Genomic DNA, 16916 nt, shown 5'->3' on the forward strand with positions numbered 1-16916 from the left:
AGGTCACGGGAAAAAAAATTCAACACAGCTTCTGGGAGGCTTGGAAGCACGTTAAGTGTGGGAGTTCATAGAACTGCTGAACTGCCAGGTAATAGTTGGATTGAGAACAAGACTCAGCAACATGTGGCTGTGGGCTTGTTTTGACTGTAAATGATTTGGAGTTTGATGAGTATTCTTGTGTGCAAAATCTGTTCCTTAGCGACAGAGCAGTAGTGAGAAGCGAGTTGGTGAAACGCACATGAAGCATTCTGAGTCAAGTCTACACTTTCTGCTTGGGGATGCTGTGGAGTGTCACAGCAGCGCTGGCAGCGGGTAGGCAGGACCTTCAGGGTTTTCCTCTGACATCTGGCGCAGGATTCTTTGTGGCCCTGCACTAATGAGCTAAGTTAATCCTCTTGGGCAAAGAAGGCGGCACCAGGAGATCCTAATTATAGCACTTACCCAGGTCTGTTCACTCAGCTGCCTGGGGCAGAGCAGCAGCCATGCAGGGTGAGCTTCAGCATGAGAAAGAGAGAGAGCAACAAACTCAGTTATAGCATCTCCTTTACAAGTCTACCAGCATTTGTAGTCCTGCCAAAGGTTGGCTCTTACAGCCTGCCACCTTCTGAGGTTCATTTGTACCTAACTTTTTGAGTATACCATAAGGACAGACATTTCTTGGAGTGAGATTTGTTTCTGAATCTTCCTGCTTTACTTTTGCTGTCTGTACAGCAGAAGCTGGTGATCTGTTTACTTAGCAAAAACATTGTGTGGATAAGAATTTTGTCATATATTTGAAGTGAGAGACTGTACAGCAGTTTTTAATAAACCAGACATATCTGAATTTAAAGAATATATTATTTAGATTTTTTGTAAAATATTGTCACACAGTTATTTTCAGTAGAGTTCTGCCAAATTCTGTCCAGGTAAGGAACTTCACTTATAAGTTTGGTTTTTTTTTTGTGTGTGTGTGTTTTAACACTTGTTTCCAGACACTCACCGACTTCTACTTTTCTATTATACTTTGCTTACGTATTTTACATGTAGTTCACCAACATCAGGACACAGTAGAGCTTGGTATGTGATTCTTACCTGAATTTATCATCCTTGTTTATTGATTTAAGTTGCATGATAGTAATTTGAGGACCACATTCAGTCCATCTGATCCAGAGTCAGTGATTCGGTTTCATTTTGCATACCTGTTTTGATTCACAGACAGATGAGTTAAATACAGAATCATGTATTTAGATAAATTTTCAAGTAAAAAATACCAGAAGAGGATAAACAAAGCAGACTGCTTGAATATTCCAACCCAAATTACTTTTTATTCTCTACTGATTTGGTAGATGTAAGCACTGAGTCTAAACACCTGCCTGTATTATTTCACTGTATTTTATTGTAGGACTTCCTTTTGTTTCAGCATTAGAGCTATATTTGTTATGGCATCAAAGATCTGAGAAATTTCTTTTCTGTTTGTCCTTTTTTTAATAGTTGTTCTTTTGACACAGAGTCCTACCTTGAATTTAACTGTTTAGTAGATTACAGTTTCTCCTTTGTCAAAATGATATAGACATCCCAGCAGCAAAATGCAGTTTTCTGACATCCTGATCCTGTCCAAGATGGAAACAGTCATGGCAGTGAATTTATTCTGAAAAATTCTTGCTACTTTGGTAATAATTTAAGACCTGCCAAGAATTACCCTTCCTTCAGTTCCATTCAGCAAATTTTCTTAAGTCCCTATATGCAATACTTAGAATCCTGTTTTTTATATATAGTATAAGGGGTATATAAAGTTCATGAATAGTATTAACAAGAATTGGAATATTTAGAAGCTTCTTTTGCAGAGCTCTGGAACACTTTACAGTGAGAAGATCATATTATAAATGTGTATAGCCTTGGGTTTCATGCTGAATATGTTGCAGAATGATGAAAACTTGGTAGCTTCATCTGCACATATGATGGGGAGAGAGAGGAGGGATGGTAGAGTGGTGAATAACAAGGAAAAGAGGAGATTTGCTTTGGGGCCATGAAGAAATTGAGGAGGGGGGGTTTTGTTTTTCTTATATTGCAAAACTTTAGAGACTCCCTCCTCCTTCCCCCCCCCGCCCCAAGGTTTTGTTTGCATCCAGATTTTCCAGCTGATTCCAGTGGTAGCTCACATGAAAATCTCTCTTTTTAGAAGCCCTGGAATTTAATGTATTGACTGTTGTCTATTGCTTATTGCTTACTGCTGGGGAAGGAAGCAGCATTGATGATTACTGTAATAGAAGGCAAATTTTTCCTTATTCCTACACTATTGTGTCAAATCTGATTTGTTATATAGGAAGAGTTCCATACAAAGATTATGATGTGTTATTTACAGCCCTTCGGAACATTGTAGTCTTTTATAGATGTAGAGTAAATTTTTCTTGTAGCCATACGTAAAGTATCTGGTAGTGGTATTAAATTTCAGCTATAGAAGTGCAGAGAACATGCTGTGTGGCAGACTGAGTGCATGAACAGTTGCCACTAGGAACCAGCACCTCTGTCTGCTTTGTCCATTTTATTCCCCTTTTTATTTTTAAGTAATCCAAGCAATTTATTTTCAGTATTTCAATTTCTTGATCTGTGTAACAGCAAGAGTAATTTACCTGTATATGGACTTGGTTCTGTGTCAAGTGCTCAGAACCTCCCTCTGGCAAAACTCAGTGCATCTTCAAAATATTATTTATCAGCTCCAGCAGCTCTGCCTCAAACACTGAACTTCTTTACAGAGGTATTAGTGCCAGGTGGTTAAGCCTTTTTGTTGAAGGTGTTTTCACTTTCCTAGCTCTGTTGCACTAAAAATTGGGCCTCAGGTATCTCTCTACATGAATTTGACAACACTGGAGGAATGACTTCACTCTGTTTAAAAGCTTCATTTTGTATGATTACTGTTACGTTCGGGATTCGACGGTGGGGTTTGGTTTCATTTTTTTTTAATGTAACTCTTTGTTTTACAGATGAGGGCAGGAACGCAGTTGACCATGCAGGTGGTGCACATATTGTAGTAGACCATTTAAGGTCACTGTGCAGTAAAACAGATCCAGCCAGTGAGAAGCTCTTGACTGTCTTTTGTGGCATGCTGATGAACTATAGCAATGAGAATGGTAAACAACACTGAAATTTGCTTTATGTCTACCAGGAGAACAACCCCAACAAAAAAAGATAAAAAGTTAAAATCATCTGTAGGTTTACATTGTGGATGCTTAACACTAAATTACTCTGAAGAGATCAGAGACCTCAATTCACATATACAATTTTCTGTTTCAGTAAAATTATGTTCCCAAAAATACTAGATATATTCTGACACAATTCCATATAACATAAATTGTGTGGAGTTTTAAGATCAGCATCTGGAATTTACTTCTTTGTCTAAAAGCAAAGCATAAAGATGTATCACACAGATTTACAGAAGCTAATTAGAAGGCTACATTAAGTACTCTCTCAAATACTATCAACATCATAAGACTAATTTGTTGCAGATGTACAGTGTTGTTAATTATTTAAGGGTATGTATGCCAAACAGTTAATAATTTTTCTCCTTGTGAAATATATATAAAACCATATGTTACATTGTTCTAAGATAAATGGGGAATAATTTATAGGTATGTTCAACACTGTTCTGTGTCTACAAATTATAAGTTTATGTTCGTTATCCCATTAATTGGAGATGTTTAGGGACTGGGACAAAAACATAAGAGTATATTAAATGAGAAACCTTTGACCACTGAGAGTAACACAATAGCATTCTACATTAGTTGTACAAACTAGTACCTAGCTTGCTTCTGCACACAAGTGTTTTTAATGTGCCAAAATATATTTACAGCTTTCACCCATTTTCAAGTTTTCAAAATGCAAAAAAATTGGAATACATTAGGAAGGCTACAGACAGGCTGTTCTCCTGACTTGCAATGGCACAGATTACAAATACAGTTAGTAATTACATTGTTTTCAGTCATGCCCATTTCCTGAATTGCAGTGTTTCATCTTGGGAAGAAATATCTTCTTTATTAGTTACTCACCATTTCCTGAAAGATAGCACTTGCTGTAACTCACTTTCCAATTCTATGTCCCCAAAACTTTTCTACATTTCAGGATGGTCCATAGGCTTTATTGTATACATTTTTAATCTGCTTTATCATCTCTTCTAGCATAGTTTCCATGTGTGTTTTCTGTGCCATCTCTCTGGAGATCTCAGCTCTTTGTGTTACTCATCCAGCTCCAAATATAACTGTTGTATATGTCTCATCTCTTTCACTTGTTCTTACATTGGGTTTTTTTTCCTCCTCTTTTCTTTGTATTATCTAAGAATTATTGTTTACAGTACATCTTCCATCTTCTCTAAATAGCAACTTTCTAGTTCCTTCATTTCATATAGTTTCCAGGCACTGTTTTGCTTGACCACTTTGCATGGGTATCACATTTATTATATTTCATAGTGGTAACTCAGTACTTTTCTTTGTTACAATATTTGAAGGAAATAGATATTCTCACCTCTAAACTACCAGAATGCTCTCTATTAATTAAGACTAATGAGCATACAGTAGATTTGGTAGCTCAAGACCGATGAATCCAAAAGCAATGTGTAGAGATACTGTTATCAGTTTTGCTTCAGTGACCAAGCTCCCAGCAGATCTTCTCTAGGAAAACTAATTACAAGATAAATCTCCCAAACAAGCAGCTTCTGAACAGCTTAACTGTTAGGAACATTGAATAAATTACTCATTCCATCTAGTAAGAGAGCTTATTCTGATGCAATCAATAAAGCAGTTGTGTGGTTCAGTGACAGCCAGGAGGATTCACTAGCTGCTCTCCTCTCTGCTAAAGGACATCTTTCATCTCACACACACTATTCACAGGAGCCACTGAAGCAGTGTCAGAAGTGAGAAATGCAGGAGTATTCCAAGCTCTTGGATCAGGGTGCTCACCAGCCCCGTGTTCTACCATCACATCAGAGAGGAGTGCTGGGAGTTTACCAAACCTCCACCTTACCCCACACACTTGGTTGTCTCCATGAGGAAGGGTCCCTTTTGTAGGAACCCAGCTCACATTTGGCCCAACACTCATGGGTAGGTAGATTGTGTAAGATTTGTGTCCTCTAGTTGCATTGTGAATTTGCTCACTGACTGGGGCAACCATTAAATTAAAGCCCAAATAATATGATAAATCAATATTAAAAAAAAAAAGTGATTTAGAGGACTAAATTTTTAGAAGAAAATTTAGTGACCATACCTATAGCATGTGAATGGAGAAATGGGTAGTTGACCTGTCTTGCTAGTTTTAAGAGTCACGAGTACAATTGGACCGTAATTGTGAGCTGGTCTAAAAATATCACCTGTGGGCCATCATGAATTTTCAAGACAGCAGTCAATGTCGACTAGGAGCCCGAGTCAACCACATAACTTCCATGCATTGCAGCAGCAGGTGAATAATATTCTGACTAAATGCAGTTCTTTGCTGACCTGTTAAACATCAAAACGGAGATTGCCCTGGCAGTTAATTGTGCTCACAAGTTAGTGAATATCATTTTTGGGATTACTTGCAAAGATTTGATCCCAGCTACTTAAAAAGAAGATAAAACACTGCATTGGTTTTGCTGAAGGATGAGCAGTAACGGATTGCAGCCTAGAGTCATAGATTTCTTTGTCCTTAGTTATGGAAACCAATTGGACAAAAATAAAAGAAAAAATACTAGGTAAGGAGGAAGTGTTTCAGTCTTTGAAGTAGCACTTCTACATTCACCTTTTATGTTTCTATAATCTTTTCCAGTTTAGCATGCTGTGTTAAAAAGTTACAGGTGGGGACTTGGAAGATTTCTTTAACTGCTCTTAATAACTTGCACTCTTTTAATTTGTACTAGCTCTCCAAATAAGGACCATTACAGCACAGTTGGTTCTTAGTTGCATCTGATTATCTGTGAACACCCTAATATTTTCTAATCATCAGCATTTTATGAGCAAAAGAGTATATAAATGGTCTTATTTGATTCCAAACAGTTTGTCATTCCTAGTCAACTAACTGTCCTCTTTTTCCAATAGCTACTACTTCATTATTAGTAACTAATAATGCCTTATTTTTTAAACTGCCTTATTTTTTTTAAACATGAGAGACTCAGTCTTGAGTACTTTAAGGGATTTATCACACATGAGTTTTACGAAAAAGGCAACTAAGGAGCAGCTACAAGTAAGACTTCCTTTTCCTAAACAGAGCAAATTAATGTTGGATTCTTGTATCTCATCCTGATTCTGGACACTCAGCTTGCAATTGTAACCCCAGTCATAACAGTGTTGTCTAAGCTTTAAAAATAGGATTCCTTTTACAAGGTTCTTGTGTCATCTGCTTATGTTCAGGAATTATTTTTGCTTACTGTCTTTCAATTCTTTCTTTGCTTCCTTGGTATCTTACCATTTCATTAGTAACAACAATTGTTAAGACAACAAACTCAAACTCAACTCTTGCAGTTCTTCTAAGCTTTAAAAAAATTGTTGATATTTTAATTGCACTGCTAGAAATTAGAGGGTTTTTTTTCCCAATGGTAAACTTCCCTTTGCCTTCAGCCCAGGTTATCTTGATCCTCTTGTCATAATTGTATTTTACTACCCAAATTCAATCAGACACAAATAGCTCATCCCTGCTTTCAGTTATTAACTTCTGTGTAGCCATTAATCTGCTTGAGAGCAAGAAGCAAAGCAGGCTTGGATAAAGAGGGGGAAACTAATGACTAATCTAATAAAACTAACAATCATATGCAAACACTCATATAAAAGAGTTAGAAATAAGAATGGTTATTCTAAAGATCCCATAATCCTGTGAGGTAAGGCTATTTGCAAGTAAATGGGATCAGTCCGTAAGGTAACAAATTGTCTCTCTAGATCTCTGAAACAAACCGTGAAGGCTTTCTAAAGAAATATAGAAATTATGGAAAAACTAGGCCAATTGGCTTAATAGATAGTCAAATTAGAGATCAGAAGTTAACTGGATACAGTATGCATGTGTGAAAGAATATGTACATTTATGTATGTGAGCATATATATGTAGATAAAATAATTATCTTTATAGATTGCTGCCTCATTTCATTTCATAGCAAACTTCAGTCTGTCAAGATTGTCTTTCCTTCAGCACTATTGTAAAATGTGACATCCTGATGTTAAATCATACAACTGCTGAGCCTTTCTTATTCCTACAAAACTCTTAGCAACTGGAATGAATGTTGGGGTCTGATGTGCACTGTTGACCATCTGCAGAAGCTATGCAAATATACAAGAAATGAAAGGGAGATTTATGGCACCATTATTATAGTCTGACAGCAATATTTCAGTAACGCTTCCTCCTAAGACTTACCTTTGCTAATTTTCATGCTTGTCATTTTGTTTCATTTACATCACAGATAGAGATGCCTAGCATGCTCAAGACCTAAATATACCTAATTGCAAAGTAATCTAAAGTATGCAAAAGCAGATAAAAAGTATGTTCCTTACCACAGTGAGACAATCCATACAATCACTTTTATGTTCTGTCATGATTTAACATAGCTGCGGGGATTGCAAGCAGGTTTCTCTAGGGTATGAAATTATGCCATCAGTTTGTACAAAACTACTTTTCCTTCAGCATTATTATCACAGTTATTGATGGGACACAAATGATGAGTTGTTTTCTGAAATTCTTTTAAAAATCATGAATTAGCCTAAATCAGCATTTTTAACTAAAATGCCCCCAATAAAGTTCTCAATTTGGGATATTCTCCTCAGATCTTACTCTTTGGAGTTTCCATGTGTGTCACCGAAGGACATGGAGCCATTGAAATTCAAGTTTTAGGTAGGTAATTCTTTGTGCTGGCGCATGTATTGATTGCCTCTTATCTACCTGTATATGCATCTGTACAGCATCACTGTCAGTGCTTTTCACCCAAAAAGAACACACAGACCTAGTGCAACATGTGATAGCAGTGTAAATTGTGGTTTAAAGTCATAAATTCAGGAGAGGCATTCAGTTTTTCATTCTTACTGCTTTCTATGCATAAAGTTCTGCTTAGGAAGTGGACAGAAGCACTGTTTCATCCTGAAAGACAATGTTGCCTGGTGTCACAGCTCACTTTAGTCCTGTGTCAGGCAACTGATTGTAGGATGGATGCATGTTTCCCCAAAATGGTCTCCTGCTCTAGTAGGGCAATAACACTTCCTACAATTAAAGGCCAAGATACACAGTTAGTCCAAGTTACCCAGTCTGAGGTTTTTCTAGGGCAGAGAGAGAACTGCTGGCAGTCCCTCCAGCTGAGACTGAACCACTGAGATATTTTTAATTTATCTGAACTAAAAGATGCTGTAGGTCTCCATCCCAATGAGATGCCTGATACTTTTCTCTTAAAATGCTTAATAGACTTGGCTAGAGAAAGAGCCTCCTGTTGCTGATAATGACAGATGTAAAGGTCAGGTCCAGAATTTGTATGGCAAGCCCAGGCTTAAGTATAAACATAGCAAATAGCTGCTGGCAGCCTTTTATTTTCAAAGGTCTTGCTTCCTGTGCACCTTTGTGACTCACAGGGTTGCCCTGTCTTTGTCAAAGGAGAAAATTTTTAAGTTTTAAATTAACACTTACTGCTGTTAAGGCAATGTTAACCTTATTGTCAATTCTTGTAATGCCATTCTTATCACTGTAGATATTTCCTGTACTCAGGTGCCATCCTTCTACTCTGGGAAAATCAGACTGGTATGGAGTCTGGTATAATACCTGACTTTTGACCCAATACAATTGGTTTTTTTTTTTTAATATATGGTTTTTTTTCATTTTTTTAGTTTGGAAGTTCTACAGGTCCTTTAGTCAATGCACTCCGTCCTCTCTTGAACAATGATATATCTTTCTATCTGACTCTTAAGATTCCTATTTTCTTTCAAATGTGGTTTCCCTCCATGCTTTTTATATATTTTGTATTAAGAAAGAGACAGCAGAACTAAAAACCTGCTCAAAATGAGAGTTTATGCTTCTGATGCTAGAATAAAGTCCATAGAGACTGTCTTTTTATCCATTACAGTTGGATAAAGAGATTTTTAGAGTGACTAAAGATATAGTCTAGTAACAAAATAATTTCTTTCCAAGTAATTTTCTATGGCATTTGTGGTTTGTGTCTTTGTTCTCCCACTCTCCATGACGACCAGTTTTCCTTCAGAATTTTTAAGTGTTTATAGGGGACAATCACAAACTAAGGACAAAAAGAGATTATTTACCAGTAACTTGAGTTCTCCTACACAACAATTTTCTCTGTAGAACCATTCCATCTCCCTCTCTCCCAGGTTTCCTATTGAAAGACAGATTTTTCCAGTCAGTTTGGAATGAAGTAGGAGGGTGTAGTAGTGACTCACACATCTGCCAGAGGTAAAATGGCATTCAATGCATGCGCTAGTACAATTTGTACTTACCTGAAATTTGACAACTTCAACAGCTCTTTGGTGTCTGACATGGCTTTCTTATAAATTTCACTAAAGACTATGAATCTGTGGAAGAGGTAATCCCTCCCCCCAAAAAAGGAAATTCAGTTACTGGTAAGTAATACAGTTTTATTAAAGATGTCAAGCCATAAGGATTCCTGCTCATCCCCAATAACCTATAATAACCATGCCATTTACTTACTTGGTATACCAAATTCATAATTATTATCAAAGTATTTTATACTGAATACAAATGAGATAAACATTCTGGAATCTTTCATAATTTTCATTATATGAAAATTTCAAAGAGTTTTCTGAGAACATGAGATGATTCTAAATTTGCTAAACTTCAGATGTCATGTTTTTATCTCCCTGTAAAAATCTGCAATTTTTTATGGCTCTGATGCCACAGATATGAACTCCAACTGATTTCAGTTGCCTAGAATGAATTCCTTAACAAGAAAACCACACTAAAAAACTCCAACAACCAAAAAAATGAAAAAAGAAACAAACAACAATAACAAAAAAAAAAAAAAAAAAAAAAAAAAAAAAACAAAAAAAAAAAACACCCCAGAATTCCCTAGTAGGACTTGACCAAAAGCTAAATTAAGTAATACAATTCTCTTGATGTCACTGGCCTTTGGATCCTTGTCTTTTGAGTCTGTAACATTTAAACATAGTTGAAATGCTTTAGAAACAAAGGAAAAAAAGATTCTTAGGAAAATTACTAAAAAAAATCTGGTGTGTTTATGTCTGCTTCATTCTATTCAACTGTGAAACAATGTTTTTCTTCTTTGCAATGTTATAGGTAAAATGTGTAAGAGGAAATACTGTTATAAATAATCTTTTAAACCAATCATGTTTCTGCCTAACCATCAACGCATCTTTCTATTTGCAGACACCTAGGAACAATACTTTTCTTACTTGTAAATACTATCAACTTTCATCCTATGCAAGAAATTATCAGACTGGCTTCTAAGGACTTTTCTTAAACCTTCCATTTTTTGTCTTTATTAAACTTCCTTTTTTCTCAAGCTCTTCATAATCTACATTGTGACTTCCTGTGTTTATAAAACTTTTCATGTTTATTTCAGTGCCAGTTTATATTCATTCTAATTTTAATTTTCCAGTTTTTATCTTTAATTTTAAAATAAGTAGATAGGAAAAGCTCTCAGATAAATCACTGTTTCATTGGCCTAGTTCAGGTCAATTTCAGTCAGCTAGTCTCAGTGAGCCCAGAATCAAACCTGACATTTATTAGGAACCTGATAACCACAAAATTGTCAGTAGCTGCATAATTCAGTATACCCTATGAACAGATCAGGAAGGAATATTTCTGGAAGTACTTTCCATTGCCAGGGACAAAAATTATGAATCCATATCTCAAATCTTAACCGAATCCTAGTCTGAAGAGTAGAGGAGACAGACATTTTAATGCTGCTCAGTCTAGAAGTTGTTTTGTGTGAAAAATGCTTTTTTGGTTAAAAGAACAGTACTATGAAGAGAAATACTAACTCACTGTTGTACTGTCTTTTTATGTAGATACCTTGCAGTCACAGCTTATCAATATGGGTGTTATTCCTACGTTAGTGAAATTGTTGGGCATTCATTGCCAAAATGCAGCTCTGACAGAAATGTGCCTTGTTGCATTTGGCAATTTAGCAGAACTCGGTAAGTCCACTATATTAATCTCAAATTTACATCCAGTTTTCATAATGTTAAGTCTTAGTTAAAGAATGACAAAAGCTCATTCAAGTCTTTTTGGTACATTCAACAATGATAGACAAGTAATTTTTGCTTGTTTTCTCTAGAATATATAGTTGTCTCTTTTTTTTTCCCCCTTCAGTAACTGAAATTTATTTGGGTACTTAATTCAACCTTATGTTTTATGTTACTGTGCTTCAGTGAAACTAAGCACATTTTAAATCATCTAAACAATATTTCCATAGCACTGCTATGTGGGAGGGGTTCCTGCTCTCCCTTGGGAGGCAGCAAGGTTAGAAATCAGCTGCTGCTCTCCACCCCAGAAGAGCTGTCCATCAATGTTTAGCATACTCCCCAGTTCCAGAAAGTTCAGTTATTCTGTTACCCCCATTGGCTCCTGTTAGAATACCACTCCTCCTCTGTACCCCGATTAGTTCTCTGTATGTCACCCCACTCTGTCCCGCCCCCCTTTACCCATTGCCCGTTTGCTGTTTTGTACCCTAACCACTCCTACTTCTTTGCCCTTAATACCCAGCCCCGCCTTTCCTCGGGGCTTCCGGAGTTCGCTCCCTTGTGGAGAATTCATGTCCCCCGTTTCACCCTCCTGTTCCTGCGACGCTCCTGAAATAAAGCCTCTAGGAATAAAGCCACTTCGGAGCCCTCTCGTCCTTACAGTGGAGCTATCCGGGTCCCGCCACATCCTCCCCGCGGAACAGTCCTCTGAGGGTTTCCCCCGGACAGGCTGGGCACCCGGGTGAAGCCCGGAGGACTTGTATTTTAATACACTGCTACTAAATGTGAATTATTTATTAATAATATAAATATTGTATCCTAGTGTAGCTCCACAAAGTTTTATCGAGATTAAATTTGGCTCATGAAAATCTCTGAATGAAATTGAGACAGACACAGTTCATTAATCTGCATATTCAGTATTATTTTAGGTGCAGAATTTTAATATATTCTAGTCTGAATACCTCCATGTATAAGTCATTAATAGATGTTAACTTTAGTTACAACTTCATTTAAATTGAAGTTTGTGGCCCTGCTTTCATCTGATATCTTTGCAAGCAGATCAGTTTTCATTGGAATTCAACCATGTGTAAATCAATGGGTTGTTAAGGCCTGTGTTTTATTAACATTTGTGGTTTATATTGTTCTTTCGCTAACATATTTGGGGAAATTCTAGTTTTGTGAGTTGGGTTTTTTTACACTGGAGTAAATAATACATAGCAGTTATGATATCGTCTAAGAACATTCAGCAGTTCAAAATATGAAAAATATATCTCTGAGTTTGTAGCACTTGGAGGCCTGAGTTCATAGATTTCAAGGCCAGAGAAAGTATCATGTTACCTAGTTTAGTTTGATCATACACATAATAAATTTATTTACAGTAGACAGTTCTTCTTAACAAATCAACAGCAGAAAAAACCATCAAGGCAGCACTAAAGAAATTAACAAATCAGAGGTCTGTAGGATGGGGACTCTGTACTGTGCCTGCACAGCAGAAAGTATAAGAGTCATACACTGAAAGTTCTAGTGCTGAAATGCAACCAAAACCATAATGATATTAAATATAATAAATGTTAGACTCACTGAGAATTTCCTTTCCCTCTGCGGAAAGATCCAGCTCTGTCTTGTTGAGTAATGAGAACCGTGGAAAAGAAACTTCACAGCAGCTACTTCTCTTCCAGTTCATACACATTGAAAAGTCATTTTTTAAGACTGGCACAAAATTAATTTACTTTGTAATACTTTATTCTCCCTTAAGCAATAGTCAATCACATTGTAACTATTATTTTATTTTTGCCCTGTAACTTCAGGGATTTTTTTTTTTTGCTTGTCATTTTTCATCACTTACGAGACAACAGCATTGCACGAATCCCTTGAAAAGGATTATATGACAATTCTGTGTCAAAGCAGGACACAAACCAGTGAAAGATCTGCTAAAATACTGGAAAGATCAAAAATCCACATAGAATATACTATGCAATCATGCATAGTGAGAGAAAATGATGAGATGTGTACGAAATGTGTCTAGGACTGCAAGTCATGCTTTTCCCAAGTCCTTGGGGTCAGTTCTACAGTAAAGTAATCCCTAAGCATCCGACAGAGCAATAGCAAAGGTGCTGGAAGGTTCTGTAACTACAGATGGCCCTCAGGAGGTGGCCACTGGAGAATGCAGAACACCAGCCCTACCACCTGCATCCCTTGTAATACTGCCAGTGAGGAGGAATATGATACAGGCAATGGAATAAGAGATGCTTTTGTTGAATGTACATTTGAAGACTTGCTGGCTAATCTGGTAGGAACCTCACCCATCTGTAAAACTGCTTTACGCTGTATCTGTGCAGTATGAGATGGCCAAGCAACAGCCACACACAAATTTCAAAAGAAATGTCACCGTCATGAGACCATGTAAATATTAAAGGATTTGGTGCAAATCTTCATCTCTCCCATAGAAAATGCAGTATATAACCTGCTCATCTTTCTATTAAGATGAGGGAAATCAAAGACTTAATTTTGTACTATTACTGTTTCTATAGCTAGCTTACATATTGGTGGGCAAAACCAGACCAAACAGCCTTGAATTTTATATTTATATATTTTTAACAGCCTTTTAACTATAACTAATTCAGGTCAGCACATTTAAAGTGTTAGACATTTATCTTTTCATTTTGTGACAAGCATGAGTCTATTGCTCTTGTCTGTGAAGAGCAGTTAGTAATAGTAATCTCACTGAATAATCCCGCTAACAAAGAGAAAAAGTAGTTATGCCTTCTTATGTGGTTTGTTTACTTTATACTGATTTTCTCCTTTTGCTTCACAGAGTCAAGTAAGGAGCAGTTTGCCTACACAAACATTGCTGAAGAGCTTGTGAAACTGTTCAAGAAGCAAATAGAGCATGATAAAAAAGAGATTATTTTTGAAGTTTTAGCCCCTCTGGCAGAAAATGGTGAGATTTTTTTTTTCTTACTCTTTTACTCATTCTTTTATGTGTATTTTTTATTTCAGTATATCAGTGTGTTTTTCAGGCACTAAATGCAGCTTCCAAAGCTACCACAACCGATCCTTGTGATTGTAGTGTCATGAAAAGTGAATGGGTCTTAATTGTTGAGCACATGACAGCAGCCAGCACATTGTTGACGCTAATTCCATCACTGATTCACTCTATACAATTATGTTATATTTTATTGCCCTATGCCCACAGTGGGAATATCAAAAGCTGCTTTTTAGGGAGCTTCACAACATTTGTCTGCAAACATTGGCTCAAGTGTTCATAGACCATTGGAGCACTAGGACACCATTTCCTGGAATCGCAGAGCCACTGGCAGTTCCATTTCCTATAACATTATTTTTGCTAGGGGTATGCCAATTGCAGAGCTAAGGGCTGGACACTCTGCCCTTACTATTCATTGAGAGATTATATGAACTTAATTTGGGTGTTTGGTGGAATATCTTGCATAGCCCAAGGCAGCCCCTGGGAGTTTGACTCACTGCTCAAGCAAGAGTAGGAATTGATGTGCAGCCCTGATCATCCCTCCAGGATGTTCCTCCAGAGGAACAAAGGATCAGATAAAGGTTGCTTGTACAATGTATCATCTGCCCTTACTGGAAATAAAGAAATGAGTTAACAGGTAGAGATGGACTGATCTGGGAAGCAGTTCTGTATAGGGAAGACATCACAGTATTTGATGGCTCTCTAACCTCATCTTCAGCATTAAAGCTTTTTTTAATTGACTAGATTGTTAGATAGAACTACAAACTCAGATTTATGTTTCACTCTACTCTGTTGTACATACACACTCTGTGTGTGTCTGTTTTACAAAGTATAAGTCAGGATAAACTTTCACTTCAATTTAAAAAGGTATTTTGACTTTTAAGTGGCATGGAAAATCAATTCCTTTTTTCAGCTCTAAAAATGGACATATTTTCCAAAATATATAATTTATTATATAATAATTTAAAATCTGCTCTAAGATAGTTCCATCCTCAGAATGACACAAAATAGGGTTGAACTTTTTGTGTGTTTGATATATGTCAGTTCAAATGCTTAATTTTTCTTAGAGCATGTTTTTTAATTGCAGTAAGATTTGAGAAATGCACTGCTGCTGACCCTAACTCAGATGCTCAGATGTTGAGAGGTAGTCAGAAAAACATTTCCACTGTGGATTCAAGGCATACTTAAATGAGTCCACTTTGCTTGTACTGTTTAGGTGCTTTTGGTTGTAGATAATTAGCAATAGGTCAGAAGGGAAAAACATCTCAATGAAGTATTTGCAGAGTCTAGATTTTGGTGGTTGGGGTGTTTGAAGGTTTTTTTCTAATTTACTTGTTGATTAAGCATGCTGGTGTAGCAATTTCAATTTCAAATCACAGAACATCAGCAACCCTATATTCTATAGCTAAGGGAATTCTCCATTTTTTAAAGCACCTCAGTGCAAAAGAGCCTATTTAAAAAAAAAAAAATCCCGACTGGAGATTTTGCATTTCCTTACAAAGTTCATGAGAAGGTCGGCCGCTCTTAAAGGAACAATGAATTTCACTGAGGCAAAAAGCCTAGTGACATCAGGAAACTGAGAATCAGACACATCCTTCACCAGAGGTAGAACACATTTGTGGCTTGTAAACTGTATGAAAAAAATATTTCCAAAACACTGGCCTAAAAATATTTTAACTTAGGTTAAACACCTTTTTAAAAATAACATTTCATATAGAAAACTCAGAGAAATCCACTTCTTTTGCACACTTCTGCAGAGCTTTGTGACTATTTTTCAAAGTCGGCCTGCAAAAACTACCAGAATCACTTCCATGTATGAAATGACCTAATATAGCATAAGACAGCCTGCTATTCCCTCTTAACAAAAAGGGAGTTTAGGCATGTAGATTCCAAGGGAAATATCTGTTCAATATTTTGTTATTTTAGAAACAAGAGAAAAAATATTGTTCCCAGATTCTATGTCACCTGAAAAAAATATTTATTACCTTCTCAAGCCTTGTTTTGAATAACAACTAAGAAATGAGTTTTCCCCATCAGTTTCCAGAGCAAACTTCTCTGCCAAGCCAACCTTTTGGATTTGGCCTTTCTGCACTCCTGCAGCCCTTTCAACAAATGGCAGAATATACTGTCTGTCTTTGGAAAGCGTGAACACAGCACAGTCTTTATGAGTCTGCTGTGCCGTGACTGAGGTGCCACAAGTTTGTTGTAGAGAAATAGCCTCATTTTTAGAAGTGAAGAGCTCCATACACCTTCAGCTTATCACTGTGCTCTGAAAGCAGTCCAGAGCCAGGGAGAGCCTGTTAAATGAATAATAACAGAAGTTTGCCATAAGAATTTCAAATAAAGAACTTGTGGTTTTATGCACAGAAGTTGTCTGTGAAAACACTGACATCACTGTTTCTTACAGTCCATCCTGCATATGTGTGTGTGATAGATGCATTTAAAATCCTGATTCTGACTCCTATTATCCATTATCTATTTTCCAGATGTCATTAAACTGCAGCTGGTTGAAGCAGGTTTGGTGGAGTGCTTACTTGAGATCGTCCAGAAGACAGTGGACAGCGACAAAGAGGATGATATTGCAGAGCTTAAAACAGCTTCTGATCTTATGGTTCTGTTATTGCTTGGAGGTAAGCATAGGCTGTCACTATGTTCTGCAAAGCAACAGCAGATACTTGTAGATAGATATACTTGTAGCCAAACAGATACACTGTTTGGCTGCTGGTTTTCACTATTTATTAATTTTCTAAATAACTTGGATGACCTACTACCCATCAGACAAACATTTAACA

At 36.8% G+C, this 16916-nt stretch overlaps 1 protein-coding gene across 7 annotated transcripts in view; it reads left to right on the plus strand.

Annotated features, from left to right (window-relative positions):
• Positions 1 to 16916, plus strand: part of RAP1GDS1 (Rap1 GTPase-GDP dissociation stimulator 1) — a 91614-nt gene that overhangs the window by 61956 nt on the left and 12742 nt on the right. For 6 of the 7 annotated variants that reach the window (XM_053940624.1, XM_053940620.1, XM_053940623.1 and 3 more), the window contains 4 exons: positions 2961 to 3107; positions 10965 to 11093; positions 13954 to 14079; positions 16611 to 16754. In XM_053940624.1, coding sequence (XP_053796599.1) covers positions 2961 to 3107; positions 10965 to 11093; positions 13954 to 14079; positions 16611 to 16754 — 546 coding nt within the window. The remainder of the gene's footprint in view (positions 1 to 2960; positions 3108 to 10964; positions 11094 to 13953; positions 14080 to 16610; positions 16755 to 16916) is intronic. The other variant, XM_053940625.1, reaches the window with a different exon arrangement.

This window comes from Vidua chalybeata, chromosome 4 (genome assembly GCF_026979565.1).
Source record: "Vidua chalybeata isolate OUT-0048 chromosome 4, bVidCha1 merged haplotype, whole genome shotgun sequence".
NCBI lineage: Eukaryota > Metazoa > Chordata > Aves > Passeriformes > Viduidae > Vidua > Vidua chalybeata.